The sequence below is a fragment of the Salminus brasiliensis genome, chromosome 1, assembly GCF_030463535.1.
Source record: "Salminus brasiliensis chromosome 1, fSalBra1.hap2, whole genome shotgun sequence".
Classification (NCBI taxonomy): domain Eukaryota; kingdom Metazoa; phylum Chordata; class Actinopteri; order Characiformes; family Bryconidae; genus Salminus; species Salminus brasiliensis.
Window position 1 is genome coordinate 12,059,662 of NC_132878.1, and position 27,108 is coordinate 12,086,769.

Genomic DNA, 27,108 nt, shown 5'->3' on the forward strand with positions numbered 1-27,108 from the left:
CTAAACCTAACCTTAACCTAAACTTAACCTGCTACACCTAAACCTAACCCTAAACCTAACCTTAACCTAAACTTAACCTGCTACACCTAAACCTAACCTTAACCTAACCTTAACCTGCTACACCTAAACCTAAACCTAACCCTAAACCTAAACCTAACCTTAACCTAAACCTAACCTGCTACACTTAAACCTAAACCTAACCTTAACCTGAACCTAACCTGCTACACCTAAACCTAACCTTAACCTAAACTTAATCTGCTACACCTAAGCCTAAACCTAACCTTAACCTAACCTGCTACACCTAAACCTAAACCTAACCTTAATCTAAACTTAACCTGCTACACCTAAACCTAATCTTAACCTAAGCTTAACCTGCTGCACCTAAACCTGACCTTAATCTAAACTTAACCTGCTACACCTAAACCTAATCTCAACCTAAACTTAACCTGCTACACCTTAAACTAAACCTATCCTAAACCTAAACATAAGCTACTACACCTAAACCTGACCTTAACCTAAACCTAAACTTACCCTGCTACACCTAAACCTTACACTACACTTACCTAATGTTTGACTAAATCTAACTTCAACCTAAACTTAACCTACTTTACTTAAACCTAATTCTAACCTCAACCTAAAACTCAATCTAATCTTAACCTAAAACTAAACTTAACCTACTACACCTAAACCTGAACCTAAACCTAACCTAAACCTAAACCTAACCAAACTCTTACCTTTACCCTTACCGTAACCATTACTATGACCTAAACGTAAGGCTTAAAACAAAACTGTAGTGAATTGAAGTGTATTTTTCTTGCTCCTGGGCTCCCCCTTCAGTTGGGATGTGTAATTCACTGTTTTCGCAGCCACTAAAGAACAGCGCTTTTCTGGACATGCTGAGAGATACAGTGCCGTCACTGCGAGTGGAAAGAATCATGTGGACTGAGGCGGCAGAGTAATATTACAGGATTTTGCACAAATATGACCTGGGTTACGCAGTGTTACACAATTCTTACGAGCATTGTCCTTGACTCTTCACCAGAGGTACATAGTCCAGTGAGCAGTGTTCCGAGTCTGGAGTAGCAATGAAAGCGATGCTATTCTCTCAGTGACAAGTCAGAGGAGCACCAACCAAAATACTACATAGTGTTGCTTTAATATAAAGTGGGACCAAATTTCTGATCTGTTTGGGTAATTAATTGGGCGTCGCTCCCCTCTCCAACCTGCACCTTAAATAACCACTGATGAGGCTGAAGCTTGATTCTGAAGTTACCTGATTCAGTTACCGAATCAGGCTGAAAATGGACAAACCACACATCGTATGTCTGGCTTTAGGGAATTCCTTATTCTTGTAGAAGCATCCCCCCAAGTTAGGGAGGCACAAAGGACCAAAAGGTCCCAAGCCTGCCTTGTGACCCCTGATTCTGAAGTTGGCAGTGACCGCAGTGACGGCCAACTTCACAATCGTTATCGGGGCCAGTAGAAAATGCGTGAGGGGGGAGTGCGGAGAGGGAAAGAACAGCACTTCTAATTTGTGAAGGAAAGTGTGCCATGCCCTAAGGAAGAGTAGCTGATAGTATCGTTAGTAGTTAATGATTCTTCTGGGATTGGAGCTTCCCTTCCTGTTAAAATCACACCTGCAAACACAGAGCCACCCAACACACAAAGACTGCCCCTCTGTGGACCACAGCGTTCTTCACAATCCGTCCACACCACAGGTGCCGCTTCTGTCCTTCCCTCTGGGGCTGAAGGGGTGTGGCTTACAGCATCAACCCCACCCCTCCTATTACAGTACTGCAGCCGGGTTGCAGCTGGGCGTGGCTTGATGCACCTCTCACTACAATTGAGGGAGTAGCGATCAGGGAAAATACACACACACACACACACACACACACACACAGATTTTTGGGCATAGCTTAATGTACACAATCATACCAGCTCTACCCTAGACCCTCATTACACTGAGCATGCACAATTAGCATGCGTGCACACACACACACACACACAGCCCACAGCATTCAGCCCCTTACAATACTGAAGCATTGGAGGCGTGGTTTACCGCACACACACACACACACATAGCCTGCAGCATTCAGACCCCCACCACTCTAAGGTATATGGGGGCGTGGCTACGCACGCACATACCCAACGTACAGCCTACACACACCTCTCACTATGCTGAGCCCCTTGGGGCCGTGTTTTAGCGTACACACACTCACACACACAGCCTACACATGCCTCTCACTACGATGAGGCATTTGGGGGCGTGGTCTAGCGTACACACTCACACAGCCTACAGCATTTGGACCCTTCTCGCAACACTGAGGCATTTGGGGGTGTGGCCTAACGTACACACACACACACACGCTCGCGCACGCATAAAGCTTACAACATATACACACACACACACACACACACACAACCTGCAGCCTACACAAAGCTCTCACTACGCTGAGCCTCTTGGTGGCGCGGTTTAGCGCGCGCGCACACACACGCAGGCACACACACGCACACAGCACTGGCTCGCTCGCTTGGAGGCGTGGCCTATCTCGCGCACGGCTAGCACACCTCTCTCTCCGCACTGAGGTGCTTTTGTGAGACACGCCCCCTCGCGCTTCGCCAGTGACACAGGGAGGCAAAACTGTCTGGAGGAGCGCAGCGCGAGGCCACTGCACCGAGCAGAAACATGCAGCGCGAGCGAGCTCCGCTACAAACCCCGACTCAGTAGCCGCGTGCTCTCTCAGCCCTGCGTCCGTCGAGGGACCCATTTCGCTTCCTCTCCGCACCACACCTCGCGCTCCCGGTGCCGACAGCCCCCTGCTCTCCTCCATCGCGTCTGTCTCGCTCTCTCTTTCTTCCTCGCGCTCTCGTGCGCTCGTGAGAGACACACAGACAAACACCATGTGCGTGGAAAGCGACGGCTGCGAGCTGGAGGCGTGCAGCAGCTCGGATGAAGTCCACACGCTATCCGGCAGCATGAGCGCCGCTTTGAAGCCGAGCGCGCGGGAGCTAGGTGCCTGCTCCCCGAGACAGAAGTGCTGCTCTGCGCTCTCGCGCCTCAGCTCGCCCGCCGCCGCCGCCGGCATCCTCAGCTTCGGCAACGTCCTCAACTACATGGACCGATACACGGTAGCCGGTAAGAGAAAGAAACACCCTCTGCTGCTTCTCGCTCCCTTTGTGTGGCGCGTTGGCGCGTGCGTGTGTGCCCGGCTCTCGCTGGCAGACAGGTTGAAGGCTGGGGGCTGCTGGAATGGACCCCCCCCCCCCCCCACACACACAGTTTTCCTCTGGAAATTGGTTAAAACGGGATTGGGGCTTTGGCTGTTGTCATATGCCTGTGATTGTGTGCCGGTGTGAAGTTGAGCTACATGGACTGTTTCCCCGCAGGACTTGGTTCAACCTGGATGTAGTGTTGACTGTTGTCATACAGTAGCTCTCAGATTCTGTTGAATGTTGAATTGATAGTTTTCCTTAGGAATCGTCAGGAGTCTAATGAACTATAGATTTGATGGAAAGCTGTTGACATGACATTTTCCTCAGGAATCCTATAAAAACTGATTCTAGTGTTGTAGATTTTTCATATTTATTCATATTTCACAGCAATAGAGAGAGTTTTCATGAGAAAACTGAGGAAAACGGGCTTTTCGTGTTGACTTCTCTTAGATTACTCACATGGTTTATAGGTTTTGTGCTGGAAAGCTGTTGACATGACATTTTCCTCAGATATCTCAGCTATAAAAACTGATTTTAGTGTTGTAGATTTTTCATATTTATTCATATTTCACAGCAATAGAGAGAGTTTTGATGAGGAAACTGAGGAAAACGGGCCTTTCGTGTTGACTTCTCTTAGATTACTCATGTTTTATAGGTTTTGTGCTGGAAAGCTGTTGACATGACAAGCTGTTTCCTCAGATATCCTATAAAACTGATTCTCTGTTGTAGGTTTGTGGTGCTGATTGACAGAGTTTGAATAATAAACTGACTAAAACTGTGTTTCAGTGGAAACGTCTCATTACAGCTTTAATGTTTCATGGGTTTGTACTGTAGAAACGATTGATGTAAATAACAGAAACCAGACTTTCATTAGCCTACAGCTTCAAACTGATGAATGTTGGGTTCTTGCTGTAAAGCTGCGGAATTGACAGGTTTCCTCTGAAACTGCTTTAAAAACTAGGTTTTAGAAACGCCAGGTTATTCATACTTCACAGATATTGACACAGTTTTCATGAGACAGCTGATTAAAACTGGATTTTAGGGTGGACTGCTCATAGATTCCAGCTTTGGTGCTTAATGGATTGAATTGACAGTTTTCCTCTGAAACTGTCTTAAAAACTAGGTTTTAGAAACGCCAGGTTATTCATACTTCACAGATATAACGAGAGTTTTCACGAGAAAACTGATTGAAACTGGCTTGGTGTTGATTTCTCATGGACTACAGATGTGGTGTTTTTTAGGTTTGTGCTAGAACGCTGTTAAAGTTACAGTTTTCCTCAGGAATCTTATTAAAACTGGCTTTTCATGGACTAGAGATTTGATGTTTTACTGGTTTGTGTTGGAAGCTGTTAACTTGAGAGTTTTCTTGAGAGAAATATTAGTAATAATTGGATTTTTGTGTGGCTCGCTTGTTCATACTATAACGCTTTTGACCTGAGAAAGCTGAATAAAACTGGATCTTAGTGTTAACGTCTCATAGATTACAGCTCTGGTGTTTAATGGGTTTGTAATGTAAAGCGTTTGACGGTTTTCATCAGGAATGGGATTAAAAATTCAGTGTTAGTGTTGCACAGTTATTAATACTATACATCTATATCGAGAGTTTTCCGGAGTAAACTGGCTTTTTGCGTGGACTTCTCTTGGACTAGATTTGATGTTTTATAGGTTTGTGTTGGAAAGCTGTTGAATCGGCCGTTTTTCTCAGAAATCCTATAAAAACTGAGTTCTAGTGTTGCCAGTTATTCATATTATACATCTATATCGAGAGTTTTCATGAGTAAACTGATTAAAACTGGCTTTTCATGTTGACTTCTCATAGACTACAGATTTGATGTTTTGTAGGTTCATGTTAGAACGCTGTTGACTTGAGCAGTTTTGCTTAGAAATGGTTTGAACCGGAGTTTGGTGTTGACTGTTGTCCTGAAGCCTACAGCTTCTGGCGAATGCTGGTTTCATGCTGTGAAGTTGTTGAATTGACAGTTTTCCTCAGGAATCGTATTAAAAACTGGAGATTAATGCTGACTAATGGATAACAGCTTTAATATGTCATGAGTTTGGACTCAGGAAACTAACAGAACCAGATTCTGTGTTCGTAGTTTACACTCAGCTTTTAGCTCCAGTGTGTTTGTATGTTAAAGCTAGGCTGTATTGGCTGACTTGGCAGTTAGTCTCAGGAATTTGATTAATCCCAAATTTAATGTTGACTGTTTTCATACATCAGCTCTCAGCTGGTGACTGTTTAAGGGTTCATACAGAGCTATTGACAGCTTCCCTCAGGAAACTGATTAAAACGGACTGTTCACACTTTACACCTATTGAAGGCCCTCAGTCTCAGGTGATTTAATCAAGACATGCTAAGCAGTAAAACAGGAGAAACATTAACTAAGGACTCAGCCTGGGATTTTTTTAATTAGTGTTTTTAATGAGCTCAGTTTAAATAATACAGACTTTGAGCAAGGTGTGGTGTGTTAGCAGATTAGATATCTCCTTGTTCTCTAGTAGCACCTAATGTTGTTATTAGGAAACACATCATAGATCTGCAGTACAGAGGAGGCTCTGGTAGTTCAGTTTTACTGCATGCCGTGTCCTTTCACACGTGAATGTCCTTATGACTTTAATGGCAAAATAAATACCAGTTTGTAATTTGCATTCTGTGACTGAATTGTAGCCCATTTTGTATGATGGGACGCCTGTGGAGGAGAGTAATTATGCAGCAGTTCTGCAGGAAAATCATTTTTTTTATGGATTTGGGAATTTCAGAACAGGTTTTCCATTTTAGCTATTTAAAAATGTCTAGGATAAGTACCATCATCCCAAACACTGACAGAACGTTTTAGATGAACGTTGTTAAAGTTATTTGGGGCTGAAGCCAATTAGGTCTGCAGGCCATCATTGGTGCAGACAGCCACGTTTCCATGGAAACTAGCCGGGAGCTGGCCAATTACTCTGCATCCAATGCGAGTAAACTTTGCGTAAACGTTTACGTGCTTTTGTGCAGGAGGCTTTCTTTCAGAAACGTCCTTTGTTCTGATGGTTCTCCACGTTGACTGACTGTGAGGGATGATCTGAGAAGTGGACGGTGATCTCAGACGACACGTCAGCTGGCGCCTCGTCTTGAAACGCCCCACCAGGAGCAGTTTTCATGAATAACTAATGGATTAATTAGAAATAATTTGATATTAGGCATGATTTATGAGATGTGATCTAGTCTGCATAACTGCTTAATGCCGTGTTTTCTTTGTGTCTGAATTTTAGCAGCTTTTTATGATTTAAAAAAATGAGACACTTAAACAGGGTCTTTAATTATTCATGGATAATTAGAGTAGTGCTTTAGTTCATTCGCTGGCTGGAAAACGGTTCAGCTATGGGCCAATAAGGCGGGATAAGGCGACCCTGCAGTGTCCTCTGCCTGGACACGAAGTGGTTAAACCCAGCGCTGCAGAAACGCTGAGCAGCAAAGCCCTGAAGGTGCGCTGATGGAGAATAACTAACACACACTGCAGACCGATCCGACTGAGCCTTGCTGCTGGAAAGCTGTTAGTGGAATTAACCATGATCAGTAGTAATGTGGTTCTACTGCTGTTCATGACCGTAATTCAGGAAAGCCTATACTACACAGCAGCACGTCAGTGGTAATCCATAATAAGACAAAGCTTTCCACAACAGAAAAGTAGTGACTATCTAGGGCTGCAGATCCATGGCTTGTTTTTTCTTGTAGCGGGGTCCTCTCGGACAGACCGCAGTACGCATTGAAGAGGACGAGACCAGGCTGAGCTGAGAGCTGCATTACATAAGATTTCCCCAAGACGAGCCTGCTGTGAGAGCGGTGCGCGCCCGCCTTAACAAAGTGTTGATATACATGAGCGTATCTTATCTGAGCATCTGAAAACATCGCCCTGCTTTATCTCCAGTTGTGCAAAAACACAGACGGTCAGAGATAAGGATGATGAATGCCAATAACACTGAAAACAATGCTTGATTTACTCTATACTTCTTTATTTATTATTGTGTGTTTATTTCTCTGTGTTTATTTTAGTTCCTTTTAAAGCAACACAGCCTGTTTTGACTCTTGTCAGTTTTGGACAGTCGCATAAAGACAAGAGAAGTGAGGGAGGACGAGAGAGATAGTGTGGATATGTTTGTGGTATTGTATTGTTTCGGGAGTTTCACTGTGTTTTAATATTCTGTGTCGTCCGTTTGCAAAAGCACCAGTTTAGTCAAGACACACGGCCTCATAACCGGCCAATAAACAGATAGAATGAGAGACAGAAAGAGAGGTGTGTTAGTGTTTAGTGGTGTGTTTATTTATCTGTATTCATCTTCATTTATTTATTTACTGTTTGAGTTCTCTGGAGACAAATTCCACACACACACAAAAGTATTAAGACAATAAAGGAATTGGGTAGAGAGAGAGAGAGAGAGAGAGAAACAGAGTGAGACTGGGAGGTTATAGTGGAGGCTAGATTTATTGAGAGAGAAGATGAGTGAGAGAGGGAGGTAGACAGAGAAAGAGCCAAAGAGAGAGGGAGAGTGAGAGAGAGGCGGAGATAGAGTAAAGACTAAAGACACGAGAAAGAGAGGTAGAGAGGCAACGAGAGAGCAAGAGCAAGAGAGAGGGAGAGAAAAAGAGCGAGAGATGGAGAGACAAAGATAGAAAGAGAGTAAGAAAGAGTAAGAGATGGAGATAGAGTGAAGGCTAGAGAGAAAGAGAGAGAGTGAGAAAGAGAGCTAGAAAGGTAGGTAGAGAGAGGGAAAGAGAGAGGGTGGGATAGAGAGAGAATGAGAGAGAAAAAGAGTGAGAGTGAGAAAGAGAGGGAGAGAGAGAATGAGAGAGAAAGAGACACATTCCTCTTACATGCAACTGCGCTTAGCCAATCACAGAAAGACAGCAGAAGAGAGGGAGAGAGCGAGAGAGAGTGAGACTGTGGATGTGTGTGTTTTATGTATCCATTGTGGTTGTTTATTGTGTTTATTTGTTTACTGTTATTCTACTGTATTATTAATTTGTATAAGTACCAATTTCACCAGGACAGATCCCTTATTCATGCAAGTGTGCTTGCCTAGTGAGAGAGAAAGAGAGGGAGAGAGAGAGAGAGAGAGAGAGGGAGAGAGAGAGATGTATGTTGAAGGCTGCAGGGAGATTGCAGCAGAAGAAGGCGTGTGTAAGGGGTGTGTGTGTGTGTGTGTGCATGCGTAAGCTACAGCTGGGTAGTACATGCTGTACAGAGCAGAGGGGTTCAGCTCTGCACCTCGATGCCTGCCTCCACATGCATTATGCATGAACTGTATGTGTGTGTATGTGTGTGTGTTTATACACATACATGTGCTGGAGCTGACACAGCTGTCCTGCAGGCTGAGGCTGAACACCCGTATGTCCACATGGTCAGTGAAAACTCCACCCCGTCCCTCTTCATCAGCTCTACTGCAGTCAGGCTGAAGAAAGCCTTGAAGAAATCGAGATATGAGTGTATGCTTGTGTGTGTGTTTGTGAGATGGGGTTGGAAGAGGGGCTTTAGGGGTAATTTAGAGGTAATCCCTGACCTCATGCCCACATCAGTGCATTGACGGGAAAACGATGATGGCTTGCCCCAGAGAAATAGAGGGGATGTCATCTTTCCTGGTTGCGAAGATGAGGTCATATGTGGGCATTTTTTCTTTGCCTGTCGGATGTGTGTGTGTGTGTAAACAAACGAGCACAAAGGCGCTTAAGTATTCCATCACCCCCACCCCCCACCCCACACACACACACACACTGGATACATTAGGCATGTAAAGCTTTTCAGACAGTGAGTCTTTAAAAAACAATTTAATAAAACATGAAATTTCACATTTTATCTTGATTTGATTCAGTTCAGTTCAGTTTGATTCTGAATCAATTTTAGAAATACACCGAATACAGCTATGAATAGATGCACTATTCACACGGGAGTGGAATTCAACTCTGAATTTAACTGAATCAGTTTGAGGTCAAGTTTTTAATTTTGTGATTCACTGAATCATTTTCTAAAGAATCAACAGTTTATCCATTCAAATAAGGGGGATGTGTATGGGAGCATTTATTACCAAAGGAACACAAAGACTACTCACCATCTCTTCACCACTCCAACACACCTACATACACACTTAATACGCTACATACGTAATACGCTAGGAGTGTAAATCTCCCTCAAAACGGTTCAATTCATGAATGGGTGATTCTTTAGGAAACAATTCACTGAATCATGATTCAGAATCACCTTTAAAAATACAGTGAATACATAAACATGACTAAAGGTGCTGTTACACACTAGTCAAATTCAGTTGCGCTGAATTGAATCCCTGCCTTCACATTGTCACATTGTGGTGCATCAGTGCATTCTTCAGTCCCAATATACTGCACACACACACACAGATGTGATGGAATAAGCTCACACCCACTCTCCTGCTGGCCATGAACAGTCTCAGACACACACACACACACTTGCATGGTCTCCTATCTAAAGACAGTAAAGCTCTTATTGGCTCACGCTGTTTTTTCATACAACAAAAGAAAACACTGGTGGTGGCCACCAACATACCACCCCCCCCCCCCCAAAAAAAAAAAATTAGATTTTTGCAATTTAACAAAGTCGTATCCATTTACTGCCTGTATTTTTTTTTACGAGGAATTTCTTCAAAAAACGAGACGCTTTACAAGCTGTGACAGCGGCAGAAAAAAGCAATTAAAGCAGATCACGCCGCTCCCGCCACCACAAATCCTGCATGGGGGGAATTTTCCTCAAACGGCTCTCTTGGCAGCCACAGAGTTCTCCCATCTGTATCAGCCAAAAATGAATACAAATTTCAGTCTTAAATAAAGGGAAAAAAGGGAAAGCGCTTGGAATATTGGTTCTGCTTTGGCCTGTGGTTTTGGCTCAGTGTCTGTGTTTAATTAGTACACGTTAGGGATGAGGGTTCATTCAGGTTCTAATTTGGCCTTTGAATACACGGATGGTAAACATAACTTGCACTAAGCCTGCCTTTAGGAAGAAAATAGAGGGCTTTCAGCCTGGTAAAGCAATTTGCAGTGCGTTATTTATGTTGTATGCGTGTCGGACAGTGAGGTTGGGCCGTGTTTGGGTTGTATGGTTGCTGTAATTCATGCCTGAGAGTCTGGAGTGTCAGAAATACCATTTAGAGGCCTTACCATCTGCCTGTCAGAGTCAGTAGTTTATGATTACATCTACCTACATTCAAACTACAGACAAGTGTAACATTGACTTTTGTAGGGTTACAAATACAGTGCAGATTTTTTTTGTGAGGCCCCACCTCACAATTTACAGGACTTAAAGGACCTTCTTCTAATGTCTTGGTGCCAGAAACCACAGGCCACCTTCAGAGGTCTTGTGGAGTCCGTGATACCACTGAAAGCACAGGTTGGCAATAGTAAGCAATATTGGGTGATATGATCAAACAACTGATATATCAGTCGACCCCTTTTATACATGACAGTATTTGTGACATTTCCACACCCCACCCTACTTTGTGCCCTTGTTGTGATGTCAGGACTCTCCAGCACCCAAACCGCTCAGACACCTTTAGATCAATATGTGCTTCATTAGAAAAATAACATGAAGAAGATGAAGTGTCCACAAACCTTTGCCAGACAGTTCACATGTGTGAGCTGGGATTGTTATGATCTGGCGAGGCTGAGGGGGGATACAGGGAGGAGATTGTGTGTCTGAGTGAGTGTGAGACAGATGTAGATTTACGACAAGACTGGCTGATCTGCGGCCTCCTGTCCTCTTCTTTTCCCCATTGGCCCATTAGAACGATACCCCACGAATGCTCCCTCACTCTGCCCTTGCCTCTGTATATCTGTGCCCAGTACAACCTCCAGCAGGGCAGACAAATCAAACTGACAGAGCTGAGGTGGCGAACTATTTAACTTGATTACATTTGCGGTTTGGCTTTTAGTAGCTTCTGGCCTTTTGGCTGGACTGTCTGTGCACTCTGCCAGACAGACACCACTGAGTCCCGGATTATCATCCAGACAGGGATTAGGACATCAGAAGGAGGTGCAGATGGAGGCCACTTAATGTTATTTGATCTATAGACTCCACGTTTCCTCCTCTTTAGCGTCTCCCGGCTAAGATAGCCACCGCTGTGAAGGAGGCAGGTTGACTGGAATATATAATCTGGATTATGGGTTGCAGTAGATTAGGGGTTTCTGAAGGTATCTGTGGTATGAGGTTAGTCATTCTCAAACAGAGGACCTAATTAGGCTGGGTGTGATAGCTAATCCGGTGGCTCGAGGAGTTCCCTGAAGGAAAATGGGCAAGTCTGCTGTCTTCATACACACACACACACACACACACACACACACACACACACACACACACACACACACACACACACACAAACAAACACAGACAAAGCAAAATAGGTCTTAGGCCCTTTGTTGTCATGCTTTGTTGCATTTTCCTTTTATACAAGATCGTCCAGTCCAACTTGCTGCCCCTAATAATGCTGCTGCACACCCCCTATAAACACACACGCACACAGACTCACACACACACATACATACAACATACATACATTTCTCTTCTAAAATGCTTCTTAATACAAATACTTTCTGTGTTGGTTATAACATATTAACCCCTTTAACCCTGTACGTAGGCCCAGACGTCAGATTTTCATAGCTATAGTAAACCCTAAAACTGAACCCTGGGGGACTCCACAAAATGTGCTAAACCCAATAATTAACAATGTTTTCTGCATTAGGACTAATAACTGAAAAATACATTTAGGGTTAGGGTGCTACTTTGGGAATAATGTCAGTGTCCACTCATGTTATTCCTTTTTTGGGATGTCAGCACACAAGTCTTTCATCTGTTTAAACAACACTGGGGAAGTTTAACAATAGTTTGCGAATGCGGACCACGCTAGCTGCGGCAAGGAGGAGAACTCGAGAAATTTGGGCTGGAGTTCTGGGGGCTTTGGGCTGATGGGACCCAAAGCCAGACCCCCCCTTGCCAGGTAGAGGTTGAGTATGATTGGATGATGAGGAGGAGCAGGGGTGGTGGTGGGGTGTAAGTTTTCATCACGAGAACGAGAAGGGAGAGGAGCGGTTTTATAGTGTGTAGAAATGGAGGGGAGGAGTTTGGGCGTGGTCCTTTTTCCAAACTTTCAGTTATTAAATAACTCCATTTTGGAGAAAAGAAACATGTAATGGAAGGAAGACACTTTGTTGAATTTATATTATTGGAGCTAACTCATCTTGGTTTGGTCAAAGGTTCTCCTCACGTAGGTCAACCATACAGTTCTGTAAGTCAAGCATACATAATTTTGAGTCAGTACTTTCTGACTCCTGACCATGGAAGGCTGCAGTGTTCTCAAAATTCAAACAGTTAGACAGTTGCGCCCCCCTACAGTTGTGGGCCCATGTGCATTACTGTGTTCAAAGAAGGTACATTCATTTAGAACAGTGTGTCTAAAACTGCCTGTCTGTAAAGCCACTGGAGTTCATACGTTCAGACCCCAGCAATCACTTAGTACTCCACAGTCAGGAGTCCCCCAATCTGGGGACATCATGTAGGGAAAAAATATGTCTCTAAAGTTTTGATGGACAGTGTACACACACACACACATTTGCACGCTGGCTGTGATCTGCAGGCCTCTTTCTGCTGTAGTGAGTTAAGGGAGTGATAATGCCTATCAGCACCTGCAAGGCGCTCTCTCTACTGCACTACACAGCAACCCACCAGCCATGGTACGTCACAGCACTCACCTCTGCACACCACCACACACTCGGCCACGAATCAAACGCCTCCAGAGGAGTGCTGGAATGAGATCAACTAGCCCCCTCAGGCTTGTAACAGTCAACTGTGGCAGAAAGAAAGGGAAAACTGACCTGAATCAGCCCTCGGTGACTTGTTTAAAGTATACGGACCAAGAGGTTTTCTGTTTTAGGCTTAAAATGTAATATCACAACAATTTAAGACATTTAATACATATCACAGGATACTGTTCTGAGGCCTGCTCATGACTCACACCAGTTAAGACAGTCATCAGGATTAGAGAAGGACACTCTTAGTTGTCTGTTTTTTTTGTCTTTCGTTTATTCACCTATTTCAGTTCAAAGTAATGGAATAAGTGGTAGGAAAACTAGTAATTATTAGTAAAAATTAGTAAATAAATAAATAAATGAACACAGTGAACCCTAAGTGAATTATTACTCAGTTATTAATCCTAATGCAGAAAGAAGTCCCACAAAGTTCAGTTTCAGGGAGTGTAGACCTATGCACATACGTATACCGCATGCAATTGGCCAATGTTGACCGACAACACAGAAGAAAGTGTTTCGTGATTTTCGTCATATATCGGCATAAATAGGCATATCGCCCACATCTGCAACACAGACCAGAATGCATTGCTTCCTCATGAGAAGCTAAAGAAAGGAGAAACTTGAAAAAAACAAGAGATGAAGACCAAGAGAGAAAAAGAGTGAAGCGAAAACACCGCAGCTAACAGCTAGCGCCCAGAGAACAGTGAATCATGTATCAAAGCAGTGAAAGGAGGGTGTTTTTTAAATTCACCCGCTACAAATTGGCAGCCTGCGTTGGAATGAAACTTTGAGGTCGGCCTCAGTCACTTCAGGATTGGCTATCGTCTCCCTTTTTTCTTCTTTCGCCCTCTTTTTTTACTACCCGTGTATTATAGGGCTCCCAAACAACAACAAAAGCAATGGAACCGTGGAAAAAAAAGCCTAGTAATTGAGTTTTACGGCCTTGTCGAGCTTTTCTGAAACCCTCCCATACAACAAATGGCTTCCACTGTGGCTGAAGTTTATTTCCATATGCCTGCAAACGGTCCTCAAGGCTCAGCAAGCTGCTGACTTCCTTTTAGAACCGGGTGTAGATCAGGGACTACAGTGCTGTTAGGCCTCTACGACCAACAAGACTGACCTGATTTACGCCTGCATTAAATGTAAGAATACAGACGATTATGCTTTTGCGTTCTCACAGCTAAAGTGTTTCCCTAAGCCAGAGTTGGATGGTTAATGGCTGCTGTTACTGCAGCAGAACACGCATTAGTGTCTGGCAACGGTTTTAAACTGTTTGCTTTTAATCAGAACTCTTCGTCTCGTCACAATTCACCCTGCCCGGGAGATGGTTGTGCTGTATTTTCATTGGGCTGTATTTAGCTGACGTTCGGGCCTGGAGAAGCAGGAGCGGCTGGGCTGGTGCCTCTTCTCTCCCCTTTTCCACGAAAGGACTTTCTTGTGGTCGCAGCAGCCATTAGCCTGGTAAGCCACGCCACTTCCGCGACAACTGCCTCTTCCTCTACGAAAATCTTGCCTTGAGAGAAAGAGAGACAGAATTAGGAAGGAAAAGATGGGGGAGGGCAAGAAAATGTTGCTTTAACTCTACAGTAACTCATCTTTTGGCCTCATTTCAGACCATGAACAGCACAGAACAGCAGCTGTCTCCTGACACCTCTATATATCTATTCACTACTCCAAGTCTGGAAGCAGACAGTGATTTTTTGTATATTTTACACTTACACCAGTTTGCCAACAACACAGCACACAATACAGCGCATATTTACAACTCCTTTAACCAAATACGAGCCTGGCAAATCAGATTATTGTCGGACATGTTAAAGGCTGTACTTGTTAAATTGTGGTGATTAGGACCAGTGGTCAGGGGGAGGTCTTAGAACAAACAACACAGTAATTGGCACCAATCACAGTCATGGGGAGGCCTCCAAACAGATAGAGCAGCCATTAAGACCGATTGCAGTCAGGGGAGGGGCATAGCATCTCTGAACAACAAGGTGGTGATTAAAACCAACCACAGTCAGGAGGGGGTCTCAGAACAAATGACATATTGATTAGAACCAATCACAGTCTGGAGGAGGGCTCAGAACATGCGCCGGGAGCGCCGGGATATCGATAACAGGGTTGTGGGTTGTGGGTTCGATTCCCGGGCTCGGCAAGCTGCCACTGTTGGGCCCTTGAGCAAGGCCCTTTACCCTCTCTGCTCCCCGGGCGCTGGAGTTGGCTGCCCACCGCTCTGGGTGTGTGTGTGTACTCACTGCCCCTAACACGTGTGTGTGTGTGAGTGTGTTCACTACCAGATGGGTTAAATGCGGAGGACACATTTCGCTGTACAGTCCACACTGTACAGCGACAAATACGTGCACCTTTTATACCTTTATAGAACAAATAGAGCAGTCATTAGTACAAATTGCAGTCCACTGCTCCACAGCTCAATGCTGGGAGGCTTTATAGCCCTCTAGCCCACGCCTGGCATTAGGCATGGTGCAAACAGGTTCATGTTTATCTGTTCCAGAGAGTCTATGCATTCATTAGAAGGGGTGTCCACAAACATTTGGACATATTGTGTATGTATATCAGTGACTGGCACAGTGTGTAAACCCTGTACTTGAGTAAGCGATATGATTGAGATATAGATATGATTGGTCAAGTATTACTGGAATTACTAGAAGTCCCTCTATTTTTACTGGAGTTTACTGGGGTTTTTATGGTTATTAGACATGTATGGATGCAGACATAGAAAAGAGTTCTAGCTGTATAGCTAGCTTTCAAACATCTGAATGGCTGTGTACACACAGATGTATGACATCCAGTGGAAGATATTCCAGCCCGTCGTGTTGTAGACATGTAGGGCCAAAGCCCCCCGTCCCACAAAGGCACTGAAGCAGCCCAACAATTCAGTGAACCATCATCCAAAAATAAGCCACATTTGAAAAGTGGCAGCTAGCGGCTCTCTGAAACCAATGTGCGTTTTGTCCAGTGTGTTTTGATGAGCTCTCCTTTCACACAGTCATGCTCTCTAAATGAGGCGCTGCTGGTTCCTTTCCTTCTATAGCGGTGTCCTGCTGTTTGTTTGAGTTGCGCTGACCCCGATAGAGGGTTTGGCGGTCTGCTTTTAGCTCATTGCATGTCCGAACAGATATAGAAGGAGTGTGTCTTGTGTGTCTGTGTGCATTTTAAAAGAGAGCGATTCGCAAAGAGAGAGTGTGTCCATCTGACAGGGTGTGTTTTGGAATGCGAGGCAGTGAGTTTGACGGACAGCTGAGTAAGAGGAGAGGGGCCCGGCTGAAGCGACCCCTCAGGCACACGCACCTGCGTGGCTGGTGTGCCAGAGTGCATTAGATCAGCTTTCTTTTCACGACTGCTAATAGATCAGAGCCGTACAACAGCTAGTGCATTTGTGTGGGAGAAAAGAGAGAGAGAGAGAGAAATTGAACCAGGGAGTATATCATGGCTGTGCATACTGTGAACATGGCATTTCTGACATTTCCTACACAGGCACAAACACAGGCCCTCCCACCACCATGCTTTAAGTTTTCCACCTTGTAACCCAATTGATTAGCCAAGACATGTGCTAGGTTTCCTTCTTTAGAAACACACAAGGGCGCACATGGACAGAATCCAGACCTACTGATTTTTCCATCAGCCATTTTCACAGTTATCATATACCACAAGTTCCCCCCATCACACAATCCAGCGCTGAGTTAATCTGAGTGAAATCCTGCCTGTGCTTCCTCCGAGACACATAAAACGAGCAATCTACATATTGGTAAACTTAAAGCTTTTAGAGGCAGTTCAGCACATTTGGTGGAAAGATCCTAAGTGCACTTTCTGCTGTATCAGCTAACAGCCATTTGCACTGTTTAGCACTGCTGATTAGGGAAAGAGGGCCATCTTCGCCACTCACTCACCCTGAGAGATCAAGACAAATGATACTCTCTCAGACTCTTGGCCACAGGTGGCAGTGGCATCACCAGGCATCGATGATGTGGCCAATGCTCCACATTTGCACCGCCCAGGATCAGTTATTGTTACATTAGCCTCATAGCCGGGCCTGACTGATTTATAAGACTGATACTGATATTGTTTTACATGTTTATGCTTTGTACAGGTAATTAAACAGTGCTCATTAGTATTTATTGACATTGTCAATTCTCAATTTTACAAATTTTAAATTCAGCAGTTGCCCAGCTGTTGCCGCTGCACTTGCATTATTATCCACCATTATTTTTAAAGATGTGAATTGCTCCTATGTTCAGTGTGGCTTTGCATTGTGGGATAATAGTGTTTATCATGGATATGCATATGGATATATGAGTACTCAACTTTGACACTTTTCACATACTCAACAACTAGGTAGTGTTAGTAATTTAGTATGCAATCGGGATGCACCCATGGTCTTAAAATAGAAATATTATAGCACAGGGCGTTTTGGGTTTATTGTGGCTTAATTTTTGAAACTAATTATCTAATCCAATTTCCAACTATCATGCATCACTGATACCAATAAAACCACAGGCCGTCAATTTGATTTAATATTACCGGCCAACCAGTATATCAGCCAGGCCCTACCTCACAGTTCCAGTGCTAAACTAAAGAAGCTAACTTTGGAGACAGAACGTGGCCTGGCTGACCGACGACATTCAGGCTAAGAGAAAAATTGTGTGTTTGTGACTGGATCACCCACAATTCAATAGGAATGCGTTTATGTATTCCTTCCCGGCCATATACAGAAACTTGTTGAGTTCCTGGAATCCCCCCGGTAGATGGCTGGACCTAAGCCTATATATATGATTTGATTAGATTTGCAGTGACATGAGGGCGGATGATGTGTGTGGACAGGATTTATGAGCTGTGCCATTTTTACATAAGCCTTCCACACCAGCTCCATAAATACGGCCTCTAAACAAGAAGACATTTGTGGACCAAAATAAAAAAAAAATCACACACACACACACACACACACACACACACAGGAGTCAAGCTGGGCTTTGTCTTTAAAGTAGCAGTTGGAATCTTTCCACAGTGGCGGTGCTAATATTTAGACTGGCCTTTCCAGCGTGTCTGTGTTTGCTGAGTCTTTATAAAGGAAGGGAACATGTCATCTTTCCCCCCCCCCCATTCACAAGTGACTGGGTAAATAATCAACAGCGGGGATTATGTAATGTGTTTATCCCCAAGCCGAGAGGTCTCAGCATCTGTACATGTGTCCATATTGCGCTGGTGTGTGTGTAAATTTGCCTTCATGTGGTTTCTGAACTTGCAATTTGCCTTCACAGTCCTGTGTGGGTGCATCTCTGATAGCTGTGGTAATGAAGGGTTCTGCGGTCTATCCTGGTGCATAGGCTGACTCCTTCACACTTCCAGAGACTTACAGCATCTATTTTAAGTTGTACTGAAGCTGTTGTGGTGGGCCACTGTGGTCAACACCTAGATGAGATACTTGATGAGATGTTTTTCCCATTAATTTGTCTTTGTGGAATCAAAATTGTTCCTCTGTGGCATCACTCAAAGAACCCTTTGTAGCATTTGTATTTTTAGGAGTGAACAGGGAGTGAAAGAGTGAGCCTTTGCATGAGAATGTAAGAAATTTCCATTTAGAGAAGTTGATTCTAGGTGTGTATGTAAAGGTTCTTCTCATTACATTTCGCATATATGGAACCCAAACTGGTTCCTCTATGGCAGTGGTCCAAATCTGGTCCTGGGGGACCCCTGCCCTGTCATCAACCTTTTAGTGGTGATCCTTCTCCCAACCCACTTGATTGAACTGCTTAAGGCAGGACCAGGTTTGGGAGCCACTGTTCTATGGCATCGCTCAAAGAACCCTTTGTAGCAGCATACTTGCCTCATATATTTCAGTTCTTGCCCAGGAAGACTAATGAATAACCCAGTCCTGTCAGAACAGTTTGTATACATCTACCTGCACTTGTTTGAGGGTGTGTATTTGTACGTAAGGGAGTGTTATTTCGCTTCGATTGGTGCACACAACCTAGCGTACGGACACATATAATTGTATGTTATTAGCTCTTCCACCTCAGATTAAAATTCCTTCAGTGTTACATCAGTCAAAACAGGTATCACCTCGTCACCTGCCCATGATGTTACAGATGGTGGCTGTCCGCCTCTGCTCTATTGTTCCGCAGCATTAAGGACAGGTGTGCAGTGGACAGACTGGCTTGCTCTGGGATGTGATTTTAGACTGGTAATACCTCACAGTCACACCTCAGTTTCCCTCCCTGCTCGTATTATTTCAGCATTCCATTGATTCCTCCACTCTACAGATATTTCCCTGGCGTTATTAGGAAGCAGACACACCCTAAGAAAGACTCTCTGCAGGTATTAAAAAAAGCATAATGTGTAATAACACATTAGTAAGAGGATATTGCACAGTGTTAGGAGAGAAGTCAGGACTGTTTAAGAGAAGGGCAGCTTATTATAATAGATAATAATACATTGTATGTACTGTATATGGCACCTTTCATAATCACAAGTCAAGGGATATTCCTAACAGGTAATCTTCACTTGAATCCTAGACATATTATTTGGTTGGTGAAGACAGTTATTCATTGTAAGGCATATTATTCATATTATTAGGTCAGGAATTGAAGCCTTGGCCCACATACAGGACCTTAAGGTTTAAAGGGGAATTCCATTGATTGTACCAGATTTCTGCATAATTAAATGGGTAAGATGCAGACAGACTCATTCACATTGGTTTCATATAAAGTGCTACACTGTAGAAAAACTGGTCGAGGTAGAACTGCTATCAGTGGTGGTGAATATTACCACATGTCTGAAGCATTTAAAGCTACTAGGGGGTTACACATACGCTACCTGAAGCCAGTTTTCCAATAGTTTTGAGATAAGCTTTGGCCATAAAACTGACAGAGAACACAAAATGAGTCCACAAAGGAATTATTTCCCTTTTACCACACGTTCACCAGTAGGATTACTGGTTGTTTGAGCTAGTAACTCAAATAACTTGGCAATATTTGCAGTATATTATTATTATTTGCGACATGATGGCTCCTGGTTCCGTTCACCACCACTGTACAGACATTTGAGTCTGTGAATTTCCCTACAGTGCACCATTTCACATGAAACCACTCTGAATGACTGCTTAAATCTCAACGACTGAATTATACAGAAAATGTATAACTTTGGTGGAATTCCCTTTTTAACCCCTTAGGCTCCATGACTTTGACTACACCCTAAGGATTGACAATCAGTGACTACATGCAAAGCAGTGAGTTGTTCCTTAGTAGCAAGTTTAAGAGGTAAAGCAGCTATCCTGTTCACCTGTTATGTGAGCTACCGTCCAATTCATGCTTATAGAGTAACCCCTAACAAATAAAGAAACACACAAACAAATTTGCATACGCCACAAAAGGTCAGTTTACATTCCGGTTTAAGCGTGAATACGGGAAGCTTGAAAGTCTGTTGGTAAGAACACCTGGGGTTTTCCTCGGTTGAAGGTGTGTTGCGTTGTTTCTCACAGCTGCGGAATGCAGTGGCGGCTGTGTTTGGTATGCACGAGGCAACTTTTCTGTTTTGCTTTCCCACACAGTCAATTACCACTAATCTCCGCTCGCTTCCCACCCAGTCCTCACTACAAAGAGACTTTTATCAGTCTCATAATCAGAGCAGGTGTCACACAGCACATCGAAATATATACACTGTCTTCTGAAAACCACAGTTTCGCACACCCATAACCGCTATCTGCTCCCTGTCACCCTGTCATTCTCTCAGTGTCCAACCAATGTTCCTGCTACGTTCGTCTGCTTTTTTTTCCCCAGTCGTGAAAAATTAGGGCAGATAATCTTTTACGAAGGGAGGAAGGAGGAAGCTGAGAGTCCCACTGTACAGAGCTGAACTACCACAGGAAATAAATGAGCTTAATCTCTAATTCATGAAGGCCAAACGGAGACGAATGGCCAGAGTGAGCCCTCTGCTGCGAAGCGAGCATGGATCAAAAATAGCGCTTTTCCACAGCAAGGAAATAGATTTAACAACAAGGGCGTGTGCACCCTGTTGACTGGGGTGAGGTGGAGGTTTATGGAGCTACAGTCAATTACCCCCACCATAGTAGCCCCTACCTATGTTCCACATATGTTTCTAATGTGGATATGGGTTCCGTTTGGGCCCCTTTTGAAGCATATGCGTATATATCTACAGAGAGACCACCAACACTGCCTGCTGGTAGCTAAGTTTATTCTGCGCTCCAATATTGGGTCAGTTTTCCCATATTTCTCTCTCTTTCTCACACACACACACACACACACACACACGCACACATAATTCTAAACTGGGTTAGAAACGGATGAAGTGACCTTGTTTCACTGCAGGATTCCACAGTGGGATTGAACCATGCGGCTGATCTTCGCTCAGTGTACTGGCAATCGCGACAAACCCACAGCCACAGTTTACGCAGGTAATAACAGAGCTGTCTTTCTAAAGGGAACTGTAGACGAAATGAGCTATACAGTGCGTAGGAACTAAATGCAGGACAAAAGTCCATTAGCAAGAAACAGTGGTTGTGGGGTAATGGTTGGGAGTGAAGTGTTCATGACAGATCTTAGTCTTAGTGATTCTGCTTTGACAAGTATCAGTGTTGTGGTATGAGGTGTAGATTAGAAGTACACTTCTAAGACAAGTTGCAAAATTCTTATGTTGGCTTCTTATGTAGTCATTGGGAGCAGAAACCACTGTCATGAACCAGGAAGACCACCTTGGTCTACTGTGTTCATGATCAGAGTATGGCTGGCATTGTGATACCTTCCATTGACAACTTTGTCAACCTCTTAAAAGCAACTTTTAGGACCATCTAATTGTACCATAACATCCAGACCCAGTCTAATTCATGCAGTCTAACAAATGTCTAAAGATTTTTAAGGCAGAAACTCAGTCAGAGATCATGAGAAGATATAGGCAGCCTTGATATTGAAGAATTGGAGGCAATCAGGCAAGAGGCCCAAACCTAGCTAGAAGAAACTGACCATTTCAGTGTATTTCTTACATTCTCTAATCCGAAGGTTGTGCTCTCGCTGAACAGCTTCAGGCCCGTGCATCAGTCTTCCCTTCTTCCAGCACTCCTCTGCTCTCTTTGGCAGTTCTATAAGCACTCTGGCTGCTCTGACAGAGGAGTAAAGGCTGCAGTTTGTTGATGCTAAATTGAGCTTGAAAAACCAGCCTTCAACCGGGCTTTTCCACCCTTGGGCACACTCAAAACATCAGCCCTGTCCAATTTAGCTCTCCTCTCTTCTCTTTCTCTCTTGCTCACTCACTCTATCCCTTTTCCCAGTTTTCATTTTCCCCTTCTCTCACACGGATGTTTCGCGGCCTTGATTTTCACATTCCCAGAGAGTCTGGGACCCCTGTCCCGCCTTGCTGTTTGAAGCTGTATCGATCGTCAGGCTTCGTCTCCTCAGACGCTAGTAATCAAAGAAATGCAGAGGTCTCTCAGCCAATCTCCACAGGTTTGAAGAGCTTCAGTATTCAGCTGCTGTAGCAGGCTTCAGACAACACCCACCTGATCACCATTCTCAGCTCGCTTCCCTTCGAAGTCTTGGTTTCATCATTTTAGCCACAAAGAAACCAAAAACATGCAACGCCTGTTAACAGTCAGGCGAGCGTCTTTGCATCCCACATTCCACGGCTATTGCTAACAAGGGAGGAAGCACATTGTCTTAGAAAATTCAATTTACCGCCACGCGTTCTTTGCCTCGGAGATGTCGGCCAGGCTAATTAGCATAGCATGTGCCTCGCGCAGTGCGTGTAAATGCTAGTAATTGAGACAGCTAATCAAGCACTTGAGACCTTCATTCAGCACTAATTATTCTTAGACCCAGGCTGTTGCTGACCCCCCTTGGGCGAATCCCACCCACAGCCCATTCTGCTGTTCCAGAGCAGAGGGTACGAAGGGAGGAACCAGAAGAGAGCAAGAGATTGAGAGAGAGAGAGAGAGAGAGAGAGAGAGAGAGAGAGAAATCTCATTAAATGCAGAAAAAAAAAGCCCACATAATTACTGTAATCCCATGCTGTTATGCTGTTATATAAATTAAAATATTAAAATGGAGCATGTGGGTAGTAAACAGAACTCTGCGGTCAGGGATCAGTGCCTGGACATCTATCAGATTCAAATGTACAGCGGTTCCACGCGAACAAAATAATTGTCTGAACACTAAAAAGACAATTCCACATTTTAAATGTTAAAATTATTAACGTACTTTCAATGTAGTATAAGCTATAGGTCACCACCACAAAATTAGTGTGACCTGCTAGCATTTGGGTCTCAGTTGACTGGTAGCAGGGTTAGCCTCTGAGGTAGCCAACTTGTGCTTCTGCCAGCTTGAGCCCAATCGGATGTTTGTCAGGGTTAACCTCAGAGCTACTTGACTTGTGCTGTTCGAAGCTTAAGCCCAAATGGACAGTTGTCAGACAGTTGTTAGCCTCGGAGCTAGCTGACAGCGGTTAGAGCGCCGGGCTATCGATAACAGGGTTGTGGGTTCGATTCCCGGGCTTGGCAAGCTGCCACTGTTGGGCCCTTGAGCAAGGCCCTTCACCCTCTCTGCTCCCCGGGCGCTGGAGTTGGCTGCCCACCGCTCTGGGTGTGTGTGTGTACTCACTGCCCCTAGTTCACTAGTGTGTGTGTGTGTTCACTACCACAGATGGGTTAAATGCGGAGGACACATTTCGCTGTACGGTGACAAATACGTGCACCTTTAGTAGTATAGAACAGTGGTAATTGAGCACATTAGGTTGCCTCAGAGCTACTAAACTTGTGCTGTTGCAAGCTTGAGGTCAATCGGATGTTTATTAGAGTTCGCCTCAAGAGCCAGCTACTGCATGCAGTTCTAAGCTTGAGGCCAATCCGTTTGTTGGCAGGATTATTTTCAGGGCTACCTAACCAAATGAGACCAAATGGACAGTGGTCATGGTTAGCCCTAGCTCTAGCTAACTGTTGCAAGCTTGAGACCAGTTGTCCGTTGTATGGTTGTCAGGATTAGCCTCAGAGCTCGCCGGCAGATGTTGACGGCAGTGTAGGGCAGTAGTAATTGAGCTGCTTGTCTCTGAGCCACTGAACAAGCACTGCTGTCTGTCCGTCCTGTACAACGTGTGATCTCATTACACCCCTTAGAGCCAACGTGGTCAGTCCCTCCGGCTTAATTAAAGGCTAGTATGCGTGCGTGTGGCAGGATCAGCTAAAGAGCTGTCTAAAAGAGCGGCTTCCATTAAACCCTAGTTTGTTTTTACCAGTGTTTTAGCTGATTAAGTGATTTGACTCTCTGTATAGAGATGTGTTTACAACTACGAGACTGTAGACTGTGGATCTAGGGTCAGTATGCGAGGGCCAGTGGGTGAATACAAATACCATTGTTTTGGTCCAGTGCATCCACAGCATGGTTATACGTCTGGTACGTTAGCTCACAATCCACAAGATGATAAATTATTGATGTGCTATAGCATCTCTGGAAGATTTACTCTCTCTCTCTCTCCCTCGCTTTTTTTTCATAAAATATTTAGTCAGTTCGCTGCCTGCAAGGTATGGCGGAGTTGCCTTTGTGTGAAGGCGTCTGGCACATTGTTTATACCCAAGAGTTTGGACTCTTGCTTGTGAACAGACGTACACAACAGTGGTTGTGTCTGTGGGCATGAGTCAGATGTTTGCTCTGGTGTTTTCTTGTGTCTGTATATGTGTGTGTGTGTGTGTGTGTGTGAGAGAGAGAGTGTGTGCATGTGTGAATATTCATGCTGCTGGATGAAACAGACCCTCACTGGGTAGAACACAAGTACTTCCACCAACAAACTGCCTTCAAGAGGTGCTCAAGGTGCAGGAACCCACACCTGAAGCCTACCCAATCCATTAGAACATACTGTGCAAGACTGCACACCGCCTCCTGGTTTCTACACTCCATTTAGTGTAGACTATAGACTGTAGTCCATCTGTGTCTCTGCATTCCTCCTTTTACCCTGTTCTTCAATTATCAGGACCCCACTGGGCCACCACAGAGCAGGTGTTATTTGGGTGTTGGGTAAGTTGCAGAACTGCAGTGATACTGACATGGTGGTGGTGAGCATGTTAGTGTGTGCAATGTTGAGAATGACCCACCACCCAAGTAATTCCTGATCTGTGGTGGTCCTGTGAATTACACAGTGCCCCTACATGGTAAGCGGAGCTGATTTAATGGTGGTTTTAATGTTATGGCAGACATTCTCTGCAGTTCTGAGTTACCCATTAATTCAATATGAGGAATTACCAGAGCAAAATATTACGGAATTCACAAAACACCCACACACACCTGCATACATACCCTCACAGACACACTCACTCTCATGGGTCATGCATGGTTCTCTGACATCTGCATCATGTTTGCGCTAGTGTGTGGGAGTTTATGGAGCGGAGTGGAAAAAGAGGTCCCCCTTTTCCCTGCCTTGCACGGGCTCGTGGCCAGGGCCAGCGGGAGGAGGAAAAGACCCGCCGGTCAGGAGCCCGCTGACCACAGTCGGGCATATTTGTGGCGGGGCCTTTCTCTGCTGCTGTACTCGTTTATAGCAGGCTCACTGCAGAACACTGAGCCAGGAGACAGACCATGATTTGTGGGAAGGGCTGTTCTCTCCTCCTTTCTGCACACAGACACACACACAGGCGTAATTCCTTGAACTAACACACGTGTGCATGCCCACACACACACACACAAACACATACTTGTTTTGAATACAGTGTTAGGCTGCAAAGTCATACATATGTCCTATGTAAGCGTCTATATATATATATATATATATGCATGTTTCCCATATGTTCGCACCTTAAATATATGGAATACTATTGTACTAATACTATATATATATATATATATATATATATATATATATATATATATATATATATATTTGCTTTTCCTGCAAAGTCATGACATTTGTGTCCTGGAAATGTAGACAAACAAGCACACCAACACACACACACTTGTTTCTCAGAGCTGCAGCTTTTGTATTGATCCCCTTGACACATTAAGAGGGATCGCCCCCATGGCTCAGATGCAGAGTGGAGAAGAAGGAGAGGAAGAAGGGATGAGAGAGCAGAAAGGAGGGAAAGATGAAGGGAGCAGCAGGATGTCTCTCTGTCAGCAGCAGCGCTATGTGCCAGTAGTTTTAACAGTACGAAAAGAATGGGTGAGAAAACGCTGGAGAGGAAACAATCCCTTACCACAGAGCATAGCATTACACTTACACAGGATATGGAAACATAGTCTTGGCCAACAAGTTCTCGTGTACAGCAGTTTGACCTAACATAGACACACACACACACATGCACACACAGACACCTCTTCCCTGACTACTGCAGGCCTCGCTATCTTTTTGCACTACACTGTAGAGCAGCAAAATACATGGTTTGCTTATGGTTAACATGGTTTTGTCTTTGGAAATACTGCTATTGCAGAAGTGTGAATGAATCAAGGCATTCAAATGATCCACTTTTGAACTACTTTAGTAGAGAGGCCAATCTGTAGCTCACATTAAGTGTTAACTAATGTGCTTTCAGTATAACGGAAGGTATATTTCCAATGGAATGTGTAGTAATATGGTATTTTGTTTATGCTCTCGTCAGAATATTGAATGACTGCCTTTAGCCATTTCCTCTGCGGCGATAACTAGCTTTTTTGGGGAATAGTTTTCTTATTTGTTGCATTACCTTGTATCATGGTTCAGCCCTTCTACACTCCCTTATCCTTTCTTCCTCAGCTCTCCTCCACCGTTCATCTCTTCTCCAGTAAATAGGCCGATCAACGCTCTGCCCTCTCCCTAGCCTACTTCTCATAGCCCTGAAATAGCACGACAGGGGGTGTGCAGGTTTACAGCTTTCTCTGGGGAGCTGCAAAATGAGGTCTGTCCTAACCTACCATGCAACACTTCATTTCTCTCTCTCACTCTCTCTCTCTGTCTGCCAACTGCTGTAGAGACCCCTAGGTCCACACAGTGATGTCTCTGCCCTAACATAAAGGTAGCCTTGAATGTACATCAGGGGTGTAAATAGGGGTGGGCAACATGACTAAGTTTTTCATTTCATAATTAGCCCCTGTTAAACCAGATTCAGTGCA

General features: G+C 44.3%; 1 protein-coding gene across 1 annotated transcript in view; it reads left to right on the forward strand.

The window, feature by feature from the left end:
* Positions 1–2,447: 2,447 nt before the first annotated feature.
* spns2 (SPNS lysolipid transporter 2, sphingosine-1-phosphate) overlaps positions 2,448–27,108 on the forward strand; it is a 108,923-nt gene continuing 84,262 nt past the window's right edge. Inside the window, exon 1 of the mRNA XM_072668271.1 lies at positions 2,448–3,136. Within this exon, the coding sequence (XP_072524372.1) occupies positions 2,902–3,136 (235 nt within the window). The 5' untranslated portion in view covers positions 2,448–2,901. The remainder of the gene's footprint in view (positions 3,137–27,108) is intronic.